Here is a 12,740-nt window from a genome sequence, read left to right as displayed (position 1 = left end):
ATGGCTTTTTGCTCAAGGATCATACCAGTTAGGAATCAGTGGACTATATGTGGTGCAGAAGGTCAAACTCAAGTTGACTGCATGCAAGGCAATGCCTGACCTACTGTGCTTTCTCTCTGGTTCCCCCATCCATATTTTTTTTTTTTTGCTTTTTTTGGGGGGGTCACACCCAGCGATGCTCAGGGGTTACTCCTGGCTTTGCACTCAGGAATCACTCCTGGCGGTGCTTGGGGGACCATATGGGATGCCGGGGATCGAACCCGGGTTGGCCGCATGCAAGGCAAATGCCCTACCCGCTCTGCTATCGCTCCGGCCCCTCCCCCATCCATATTTTTAACCTGCGTATATTAATTGCATTTGGGATCACTTATATTGTAAAACATACCATCTTATAATATCAGAGTTTGGAATGACCTAACAGAATTCTAACAATCATTAAGGGAGTTACTTTTAGTACTTGTTTTTGGACAGATAATCATACTATTATTCTTTGTTCACTTATGTGGAATGTTGTGACCGGAAAAGAAAGAGGGGGAGGTGGTCATGGTGGTTGTGGTGGTGGTGGTCAGTACCAAGTTGGGAAAGCGGGGGGTGATTGAAAATGGTCATGGTATGTGCCTGACTTCTCATTTGAAATAAAACAAATACTTGTATTTTGGAGGGAGTAGATGGGCTACACCCTGCAGTACTTAAGAGCTCACTTATGGTTCAGTGCTCAAGAGTGAGCCTGGGGATGCTGGGGGACCATATATATGATGCCAGGGATTCAGCAGGTCTGCAGCATGCCAGGCAAGTGTTTTCCCTCCTGTACTCTCTCGCTGGCCTCATAGCAACATCTTTAAAAGAAAACTTTTTAATTGATTGAAGTACTGTGATTCACAGTATATGTATGTAATTCTTAACAATACACTCATCACTAGTATGCCCATCCCCCTCTGCAACATTTTAATGAAATAAGAATTTGGTTATATTTAGGGATGGGGTAGGATGCTTTCCTTCCACATAAACTATCCAGATTTGAACCCTGGCTCCCCTATGGTTCCCCAAGCCCTGCCAACCCCTGAGCACTGCCGGATGTGGTCCAGAAACAAAAAAGAAGAAAAAATGTTGATTTTTATTCTAAGTCAAGTTCACAGTTACATATACATACTCGATTAAATTCTCAGGGTTGTTTAGTTCCCTTTAATATGGGATAGATTATTTGTTTTTTTCTGTCTATTTTATTTTTTTTTTAACCCATTTTAGTTTTTTGTTGCATCCCCCTTTTCATTTCCTCGGTTGTCATTGTTTTGGTAACTGGGAATTGCACTGTTTTGGGGCACATTCTGAATTGAAGCATTTAGTTATAAGGTCATGGCCCTTGCCAGGGGTCACTTACTGAAGTGATGTTCATTTAAGTGCTTCACAGAGGTAGTGCTCATTTTCCTTTTTAGTTGAGTCCCAGCCCCCCTTTTTAAGTACTCACACCTGTCTTCAGGGCAGCCAAAAATCACTTTTGGTTTCAGGGATCATGGATGATGTAGCTGCCAGGCTCAAATACAGCTTCCTGAACTGCACATGGCACAGATGAAACCCTAGAAGTTTCAGCTCACTACCATTTGCTCACAGGTCAAGAACTATGTGCCACTGTACTTCATTCAAGCCCTATGGTTTAGACTTTTTTTGAAGAAGAAATGGACACATTCAGTAGTGCTCTGAATGCTGTTCTCAGGGCATTGTTAGTGGGTTATGCAGTTCCAGGAATTGAACCAGGGATTTCCACATGCAAAGTGGTGCGCTGTATCCCTTTGAACCATTTCCTTAGTAGAGTGATTTTTTTTTGAGGGGGGCAGGGGACCGGAGATCGGGGCCACAGCTGGCCATACTTAGAGTTTACTCCTGGCTCTGCACTCAGGGATCACTCCTGGCAAGGCTTGGGGAACCATATCTGGTGCTGGGGATCAAACCTGGGTTAGCCACATGCAAGGCAAATGCCTTATCTGCTGTGCTATCACTTGAGCCCTATTCTTGATTTTCTTAAAGAACATTGGGGGATTTTTGTTGTAGTTTTGATTGGGGGAGGGGGGCCACATCCAGCTGTGCTCAAGGACTGTTTCTGACCAGAGTCTTAGAGGACCAGGTGTGCTAGGTTAGGGATGAAACCGAAATCTTCAGCCTGCAGAGCTCACGTACTAGCTCTTTGAGCTATCTCCCTGGCACAAGGCTTATTCTTTCATAGAGTGTCTTGTAACTTGATTTTTCTGATGTTTCCTCATGATTAAATTGAGGCTATATAGGGGCTGGAAAGATAGCGTAAGCAGTAAGGTGCTTACTTTCTACACGACCAGCCTTGGGTTGGTATATGGTCCCCTGACCAATGCTGGGTATGGCCTCAAAATCAAATAAGTGATTAAAGTAAGGCTATTTATTTTGGCAAGTATGCTGTAAAAATGGAGCTGTGCCCTTTTGTATATAGCATAATAGGAAGTGCAGGATGTTACATTTATTACCCGTAACATGAACTTTGATCACTTAGAGACATTTTCTTTCAGTTTCTCCAGGAGTGTTTTCCTCTTTGGTATCTTGTAAGGTACAAGATAGGCATCTTGTGGGGAGATACACTGACATTGTTCTGATAATCATTTTTCCCCACTAATTTCAGCACCCTTTTCTGCTGCCTGAAATAGTTGTCACTCTTTTTGCCTCATTACAATTTTCATAATTCTTTCCATATTTACTGTAGGAATTCTGCCATAAGAAGTAGTTACTCTATAATACATTTGTTTATATATTTTTATCAGTGTGAATTTAAGAATTTTATTCGTTTTATTCTTTGAGTTACTACTGTCACTACTTTTTTGGATTACACCCAGCGTTTCCCAGGGCTTCTATGTTTTCTAACTGTAGACATCTTTGGACTTTGGACATAACTGTAGACATATGGCTGTCATGTCATAGCTGTGTATTAGCTATCTTTTAAGATACTGATAAATAAATCTCTTAAATTTGGTTTGGTTGCCTGGAATATCATTGATCCAAAGATGTTAAAAATTGTGTTGTTAGGATGATACTTTTTCTTTATTTGCTAGGTCATAGTCAAGTTTCAACAAATTAAGCTAGTGTTCTAGTCTTCTCTTAGCTTTGATTTACTTTAACTATTTCTTCTACCCTGTTGAAACAAAAGTTTATTATTAATGCTCTAGCAAGAGAGAGCCCACTGTTTGCATAATGTGAAATTCAGTGGCAGGATTAACAGTACTCTCTTTCATCACAGAGCATATGCATTTACTTAAGACACATCTTGAAAAATGAATGTCAACATTTAGAAAACAAAGACTCCTATGTGCTTTCCAAGAGCTGTACAGTGACTTATTTCTCAAAGATTCCTTCTCAGGATGATATAACTATAAAATTGACGTGCGTGATAAGACTGCCTTAGTCCACACTTGCCCTTTTAGCAATAAAATAAAGTTTAAAAAGTCGGCTGGATGCTGGAGAGACAGTACAGGGGGTGGTAGGGTGCTTGCCTTTCACACAACTGAACAGATTCGATCTCCAGCATCCCATATGGTTGCCTGAGTGTCGCCAGCTGTGGCCCCAAAACAAAGCAGAAAGTGCAGCTTGGACCCAGTAGATAGTACAGTGGGTAAGGTGCTTGCCTTGCACACAATCAACCTCTGGTTGATCCCCGGTGTTACATGTAGTCCCCCAGCACAACCAGGAGTGAGCCAACCCTAGAAAGGATTATTGATTATAACAATAGCACTTTTTTGTTAACTCTTGACATGCTAAGTAATAATTGTGATGTAGAACATTGCCTGTGATTGGTAGATGAACTGGTTTTTTTGTTGTTGTTGTTGGGCACTTTTTTTTTCCTGTTTTTTTGGGTTTTGTTGTTGTTGTTGTTGTTGTTATTTTTGCCATATCCAGCTAAGCTAAGAGCTTACTCCTGGCTCTGCTCAGGGATCACTCCTGGTGGACTCTGGCAACGATATGGGTGTCAGGGATCTATAACTGATCAGCCGCATGCAAGGCAAGCCCCATACCTGCTGTACTATTGCTCCAGCCCATGGTAGATGAACTTCTGAGCTCAGAAAGAAAGACTGAAGGCTGAAATCTTTTTTTTTTTTAATTTGTCTAAAATAATGCTGTTTAGGTGATCGTGTTGGTCTAGGGCTCAAGACCATGTTTGGGTACAGGATTCAGCATATAATCATACTTAGGGCTTTGATTACAGAGTAGAGTTACAAAGCAGAACCAGCAAAGGGGAAAAGGTACATGGGTTAAAATAGAGGAAATGAAGAATCCTTTCTTAGTGGAGACACATAGAATCCTCTTTATTTTTCCGGCAACAAGTTGTAGCAAAATGGGTAAAATAATGTCTACTTGAGAAACTTATTAGAGAAGAGTGAAAACAATCTCTAAATACAAGTTTTGAGATGCTGTCCAGGGAATGCTATAGGCACGCTTCTCAGGAGAAGCCTAATAATGTTATTTATGTCTTCCTCCTGCTCCTGCTCCTGCTTCTCCTCCTCTAGGATTATACCCAGTGGTACTCAGGAAGTCATGTAATGCACGGAATTAAATCCAGTTCCCTGTGCATACCAGCTGTGCTCTCCAGCCCTTTGGATATCTACAGCTTCTATTATTAACTAATTTCTGAATATATGCTCTGTTCTCATCTTTTCAAGGAAGCTTACAGTGTTGATAACTTCTATAAATTATTTTTATGCAGTGTAACTGCCAGGAATTTGGGAGTGGTGTGATGAGTGTGTGTGATGATAGCGAAATGAAGGAAGCTTCTAAAAGGTCTTTATTTCATGGGGCCAGAAATAAAAAATAATGTAAATAAATTTAAAATGTTTAATAAAAATGAGAAATATATACTACAGATACATCATGTAAAGTGTATGCCTTGTATATATGTGCCCCTAAATTTAATCCCCAAAACCAGAATTTTTGTATTATTATTTTGTTGTTTTGGGGCCACACCTGGCTGTGCTTAGGGCTTACCTCTGGCTATGCATGCAGGGTTAATTCGTAGCAGTGCTCAGGGGACCATATGGGATGTTGGGGATTGAACCCTGGTCGGATGTCTGCAAGGCAGTCACTCTATCTGCTGTACTCTCCCTCCAGCCCCCTAACTAAGCATCTTTTAACAGTGTCTAAAGCTGCATGTTTCTAGAGGGAAAGTACAGCAGGTGAAGCTAGCCTTGCTGCACCTGACCCAGGTTCGTTCCTCGGCACCTCATATTGTCTCTAGATCCACCCCACCAAGAGTGAACCTTGGGTACTACTGGGTATGACCCAGAAATAAAGTGCATGCTCTGACAATTCAGTTATCCAAGATTACTTTCAGCTGTTAGTAATAGAAACCCTAACTCAGACACTGAGAGGGAGGCTATTCCATATAAAAGGAAACAGTTCTCATTTAACTGTCCATAGGTCCTTGAAAACTGGAACTTAATGCAAAGCAACACATAATAAAATGTCGTGACTTTAGAGAACAATGTATAATGAAATAATGTTACTCAAGGACATGCTGGGTAAAAATACTCCTTTGGGATAGAGGCTTATCTTTATTCCAAGATTAATTGATGTAGGGTTTCAGAGTATCATCAGCAGTTTTCTGCTTGTGTTCTACTATGAACAATATCAGCAGATGCCCAAAAGCTTAGTCCTAAAGCTGCTTTTTCCAATGGGCATAGCATAGATGCCAGAAAATTACTTGACCAGCATGTTAGTTTACTCTGAAGATGGAGATGAGCTAGCAGTGATACTCCAGTAAAAGCTCCCCATAAATCTCATTAGCTAGATTGGCTTAGGTTTGAGCCAGTCACCTTGACAAGCTTACACTAATTAATGAGGATGAAATGGATGTTGGAGAGTCCATCACAAGACCCATTAGGATAGGAATGTGTAGAATCTTCCTTCAGTCCCTGGCACGGGGAGTGGGAGGGATGTTAATTAGTTACCCAATATTTAATACCACAGAGCACAACTAAGATGGTTTTTGCCTGTAAAGATGTTGCCGGTTGCCCGATTTGGTTAAATTTTTGGCTTTTTTGTTTTTGGGCCACACTTGGCGGTGCTTAGGGCTTACTCCTGGCTCTGCACTGAGGAATTACTCTTGGCGATGCTTGGGGTTGGGGTGGGGGGGACCATATGGATGCCAGGGATTGAACTCAGCCACGTGCAAGGCAAACACCCTACCCGCTGTACTATCAAGCCAGCCCCTGAATGTAGTTAATTTGTTTTTTAAACCCCTCGTTAACATTTCTAGAGGACACCTCCTTTAGTGAAATGGAGCTTCCCAGTTAATAAGTCATTGATAGTAGTACTTAAGGAACTAAATGGAGGAGTGTGCTACCTGAAATTTTAGCACATGGAAATAGATTAGGTTTATACAATTCTTCTGAGTAGAATTTTGATTAAAATTGATTAGTAATGGTAAACTGAAAATAATCTGGGTAACACAACCAATTGCGGTGCAGGAGATTGAACTCAAGCCACTGCCATGCAAAGCATGTACAGTAGTCCTTTAAACTACCCACAGACTTTCTCTGTTTTTGGGGCACCATACTCCATGTACTTGGACTATTCTTGATCATTCCACAGACATTAACCAGAAACCTAAAGCATAGCCAAATTTAGTTTTGCATCCAAAGAGCTCTATCTAGAGCCTGAAAGTATTTTTCAGACAGTGTAATACATATTATTCATGAGTCTGACACACTACACAATAAGCAAATCTCTTTCTTGGTCCTATATCCACAGTCTTGTACATCTAGGCTTATAATATACAGTATTGCACACAAGTGCATGCATATTTTGCATTCTTACAAAGGTGAGATCCTGAAATGAATAATTTTATAACCTGCTTGTTTTTTTACATTTCATAAGATCAGTTTATATGACTCTCTTATTTTTAATGCCTTCTAACTATAACAGTCCATTAAATGAATGTACCATAAGCATTCTTTATAGATGTTTAAGCTTGTTTCTAACTGTATATTTAGGAGAGGGAGCTTTGAATGGCACCAGTGATGCTTGGAGGCAACTCTCGGCTCTGCTCTGTGCTCAGGCCATCCTAGCCAAGTGCCTTAACCCCTGTACTATCTCTTTGGACTTGCAAAAATTAGTTTTTTATTCTTATTTATTTTGGTTTTGGTGCCACACCCAGAGGTGCTGAGGGCTTAGTTCTGACTCTGTGCTCAGGGAGCACTCCCTGTGAGCCTCAGGAGACCCTATGGAGTGCTAGTGATAGAACCCAGGTCAGTCAGTTGCCTGGGCCAAGCCCTACCTGCTGCAGTATCCCTGCAGCCCTGGCCCTTCAGAAATTGAACATTGAAAAGTTTTATTGTTTCTATAGCTTTTCTTTCTTCTTTTTTTTTTTTTTTTTTTGCAGCAATAAGATAGAGATTTTATCCTGTCTTATTCACATGGTACTTCAAAAAGCTCGCAGTAGTCGATTTTGCTTTCTGTTTTTACTGAGAGTAGGCAAAATGAGACTCACACTACTTAACCTTCAGGCTAGACCCATTTTCAACAGTTTATTGATGAGATGGGGAGATCTTCTCTTAAAGCTATCAACATTAAATGATATATAATCCCTAGATAATAGGAGAAGCTGCATAAACCATTCTAATATGAACATACGTAGCCCTCAAAGTAATTTTGTGAAGGGTTAAATGTCAAGTATGTAGAACAAATAAAATTCATAGAGTTCCTTACTAGCTGACCTTAGACCATTTGTGGAGCAGTAGAAGGGACTTAAACTTAAAGACATATCACATCCATCTTATTAAGGACAAAAATCCGGATAGGAAAGACCAGGCCACTTGAATGAAGGAGTGCAGTGACTATTTGTCTTCTCTGTTTAGTGTGTATTATATTGTGAAAATCCAATGGACAGCTAGCACATTGGAATCTTTATTTGGGGGCCAAAACGTACTTGCTCTGTGGTTGTTCCTCCACTACAAGAAATTGAACCCAGCCTCCCACAGGCATAGCTCAGACTCAGCCTATTGAGCTCTCTCTCTGCCCCCCAGTCCTAAGATTGTAATTTTGGTTCTTTAAAGGAGGACTTTAACAGGCTAACAGCTCATGAGTGGTCAAGCACATGCCTAGCATTTTCATCACCCAGTGCAGCCATATGTATATATATAATTTTTTCTGCTATTTTTTTGGATCACACCTGGTGATGCACAGAGGTTACTCCTGGCTCTGCACTCCTCCTGAAGGTGCTCAGGGGACCATATGGGATGCTGGGATTCACACCTGGGTCGGCCACGTGCAAGGCAAACGCCCTACCCGCTGTGCTATTGCTCCAGCCCCCAGTCATATTTTTTTAATTAATATTAAAAATTTGTTTAAGGGGCCAGAACAATAATACAGCAGGCAGGGCACTTTGAGGGAAATGGAGTGATAGCAGATAGGGTGCTTGCTTTGCATATGGCTGATCCAGGTTCATTCTCTGCACCCCATGTGATCCCCTGAGCCCTACCAGGAGTGATTCTTGAGCACAGGGCCAGGAGTAAGCCCTGAGGATCACCGAGTGTGGCCCCAAAACCAAAATTAATAATAATGTTAGATGCTAACATTTGGACTGAAGTGATAGCACAGCGGGTAGGGCGTTTGCCTTGCATGCGGCCACCCGGGTTCGATTCCTCCATCCCTCTTGGAGAGCCCGGCAAGCTACCATGAGTATCCCTCCCGCACATTAGAGCCTGGCAAGCTACCTGTGGCATATTGAATATACCAAAAACAGTAACAACAAGTCTCACAATTGAGACGATGAACAACGGGACAACAGTGCTACGGTGCTATTAAAAATTTGTTTAAGATGGGGGATGAAGCAATAGCACAGCGGGTAGGGCATTTGCCTTGCACGCGGCCAACCCAGGTTCGATTCCCAGCATCCCATATGGTCCCCTGAGCACCACCAGGAGTAATTCCTGAGTGCAGAGCCAGGAGTAGTAATGTAGATAGGGCTACTCTCCTTGCACACTAACCTAGCATCAATCCCCGGCACCCCATGTGTTCCCCTGAACTGCCAGGGATGATCCCTGAGCACAGAGCCAGGAATAAACCCTGAGCACCACTGGATGTGCCCCCCAAAGCAAAAAAAAGACCACAGCCAAAAAAAATTTTTTAATTCTGTTCATGGGCTGGAATGATAGCGCAGCGGTAGGGTGTTTGCCTTCCACGAGGCTGACCCATGTTCTATTCCTCCGCCCCTCTCGGAGAGCCTGGCAAGCTACCCATGGCGTATTGGATATGCCAAAAACAGTAACAAATAAGTCTCACAATGAGAGATGTTACTGGTGCCCACTCAAACAAATCGATGAGCAACGGGATGACAATGATAGTGACAGTTCATGGGTAAAGAGGACTACAAGTATAAATGAGAATGACAATTCACTTTATTCCCTGTGTGATCTGATCTGTTTTTACTGGTGACTCAGAAGAGTAAGTGGTCTTAGAAAATGGATTATTTTAAATAATAATACTTCAGAGTAAATATTTAACTATAATAGATATGCTATAATTTATTTATTACATTTTTATTTAATTATATAAATAAACATAAGATTGAAATATTTGTGATGATTGTAACCTGGCACTGTGTATTAAAGATTTAACTTTAGGGGACCGGAGCGATAGCACAGCGGGTAGGGCGTTTGCCTTGCATGCAGCCGACCCGGGTTTGATCCCTGGCATCCTGTATGGTCCCCCCAAGCACCACCAGGAGTAATTCCTGAGTGCAAAGCCAGGAGTACCAAAAAGCAAAAAAAAAAAAAAAAAAAAATTTAACGCTAGGAGGCTGGAGCAATAGTACTGTGGTTAGGGCATTTGCCTTGCACCAGGCCGACCTGGGTATGGTCCCCTGAGCACATCCAGGAGTAGCTCCTCAGTGCAGAGCTAGGAATAACCCCTGAACGTCTCTGGGTGTGACTCCAAATGCAAAACAAACAAAAAAAATTAACATGCCTTTTTTGATTTTGGTTTTGGTTTCTGGGCCACATCCAGCAATACTCAGGGGGTTACTCCTGGAGCTACGGTCAGGAATTACTCCTGGCGGTGCTCAGGGACCATATGGGATGCCTGGTCTGCCATGTGCAAGACCCAGCCCACTGAACTATCACTCCAGCCCCTGTCACTGTCACTGTCATCCTGTTGCTCATCGATTTGTTCCAGCGGGCACCAGTACCGTCTCTCATTGTGAGACTTATTGTTACTGTTATTGACATATCCAGTAGGTCACGGGTAGCTTGCCAGGCTCTGCCTTGAGGACGCAATACTCTCGGGAGCTTGCCCGGCTCTCTGAGAGGGGCAGAGGAATAGAACATGGGTTGGCCACATGAGAGGCAAATGCCCTACAGCTGTGCTATCTCCAGCAGCCCCTATACTTTTATTAAATGCTACAAATGTTATTTATCTTCCTTTTTACTTTAACTACAAGGTTGTTTTTTGTTGCCATACCCAGTGGTGCTCAGGGCTTACTCCTGGCTCTGCACTCTGGGATCATTCCTGGTGGGGCTCAGGAGACCATGAATTGTGCCAGGGATTGAACCATGTCAGCCATGTGAAGGGCAAGAACCTTACCTGCAAGAATCTCTCCAGCATAGGGGCTGGAGCAATAGCACAGTGGGTAGGGCGTTTGCCTTGCACATGTCTGACCCGGGTTCGATTCCCAGCATCCCATATGGTCCCCTGAGCACTGCCGGGGGTAATTCCTGAGTGCAGAGCCAGGAGTAACCCCTGTGCATCGCCAGGTGTGACCCAAAAAGAAAAAAAGCACAAATATGTACTGCAATTTTAAAAACATTTTCTCCTAAATAATTTCTTTTGATAGCCAGATATGTAAAAAATGTTTCACTTTTAAATCATATCAGTCAGAAATATTTCATATATAAATAAATCATATCAGTCAGATATAATTAAGTGAACTTGTAAGGTACTTAAAGTACAGATTATTAAGTAAAAGGTACTTTCTTCCTCTGTGTATCTCAGTGAATTGCTTGAGTTTTTTGTGTTTGTTTAAAAAAAGTTCTGCCATTTTGTATTTTGTGTCTTTTAACATAACCAATAATTTGTAGACACAAATTATGAGAAACAACTTTATTATATAATAAAATATGTCTCCTCTTTTTAGGATATTCTCTTTTCTGGATGTCGTTACCTTGTGTCGCTGTGCCCAGGTCTCCAGGGTAAGAATGGTTGACACACTACAGGGGAAGTTTCTTCCGACATGATATAGTATAGAGCTGCAACCAGATGAAATTCTCAAAGTCAGGTTTTACGTTGCTCTTATCTATTCAGTTTTGCTAGCTGACATTGTTGTATCAAAACAGTATGACCAAACAAATAGAAGGTTTGAGTTTTTTTGTTTTGTTCTAAGAAATTTGCCTTATAAACTTTTCTACTGTCGTAATATAGATTGTGATACTTAACAAAATTAATGTGTACCTTTGTCCAATTATTTTACAGAATTTTTTTGTGCATCTAGTGTTATAGATACAGGGTGTATAGTATGATTGTATCATCAGATATTATGATTATCTGTAGGTGGACCCAGAATTTTCTTCAAATCACTGCTGCCCTCAAAAGTACCCAATAATGGGGCTAGAGAGATAGTACAGCAGGTAGGGTGCTTCCCTTGTATGCACCTACCCAGTTTAATCCCCAGCATCCCATATATGATCTCCCAAGCCCCCACAGGAGTGATCTCTGAGCAGAGCTAGGTGTCATCTAAAATATTTCTATACAACAAAACTTGGTGTTGAAAATTAATCTTTCCTAGCTAAAGTGGTTTCCACATTTCCAGAATCATGCTAAATCTATGTGTAAGCTGTTTGTTGAAACAACCAATAGCGTGTAGAGATTTCTGTCTAAAGCATTTCCGTCTCTGCTATTAAATAGTAGTTCTTGACATAGCTAGTACAGAAGAGTGGGGTTTTTTTTTCTGGCTCCACATGAAACTGAGATCATAAATCACTGTCACTGTCATCCCATTGCTCATTGATTTGCTCGAGTAGGCGCCAGTAACATCTCCATTGTGAGACTTGTTACTGTTACTTGTTACTACCCAATACGCCATGGGTAGCTTGCTGGGTTCTGCCATTCAGGTGGAATGCTCTTTGTAGCTTGCTGGGCTCTCCGAGAAGGATGGAGGAATCGAACTTGGGTCGGCCATGTGCAAGACAAATGCCCTGCCCACTGTGCTATTGCTCCAGCCTGTATACATAATATATATAAAGTAATATACAAGTGTGTGTGCATATCATGCACACACAGACAGATCTATAGATAATACAGGAAAAATTAATTCAGCAAATACGGCTAATTCTCAACTAATTGCAGGTATTTGGCAATCATAATATTCAATTTTCTATGTACAGTTTGTCATTTTTACATATAGCACAGTCACTAAAATTCTAATATGTGATTTTTTTTTTTTTTTTTGCTTTTTGGGTCACACCTGGCGATGCACAAGGGTTATTCCTGGCTCTGCACTCAGGAATCACCCCTGGCGGTGCTCAGGGGACCATATGGGATGCTGGGAATCGAACCCGGAACCCGGGTCGTCTGCGTGCAAGGCAAACATCCTACCCGCTGTGCTATTTCTCCAGCCCCTAATATGTGATTCTTATGCATCGTTAGTATCTACTCTGCAGAGATCATAAGAAATAAAACTCCAGACCAGTGTCTAAACCAGTTTAGTTGCAGAATCACCTCAGGATTGTTGATTTGAATGA

The 12,740-nt window shown here is 41.6% G+C and overlaps 1 protein-coding gene across 3 annotated transcripts in view; it reads left to right on the top strand.

The window, feature by feature from the left end:
- The window catches only part of FBXL20 (F-box and leucine rich repeat protein 20), an 85,880-nt gene that overhangs the window by 39,361 nt on the left and 33,779 nt on the right, over nt 1-12,740 (top strand). For all 3 annotated transcript variants that reach the window (XM_055133089.1, XM_055133090.1, XM_055133091.1), the window contains exon 3: nt 11,138-11,192. In XM_055133089.1, coding sequence (XP_054989064.1) covers nt 11,138-11,192 — 55 coding nt within the window. The remainder of the gene's footprint in view (nt 1-11,137; nt 11,193-12,740) is intronic.

This window comes from Sorex araneus, chromosome 3, assembly GCF_027595985.1.
Source record: "Sorex araneus isolate mSorAra2 chromosome 3, mSorAra2.pri, whole genome shotgun sequence".
Taxonomy (NCBI): domain Eukaryota; kingdom Metazoa; phylum Chordata; class Mammalia; order Eulipotyphla; family Soricidae; genus Sorex; species Sorex araneus.
Note: the sequence above shows the minus strand (reverse complement) of the source record. Positions and strands in the feature narration are given on the sequence as shown.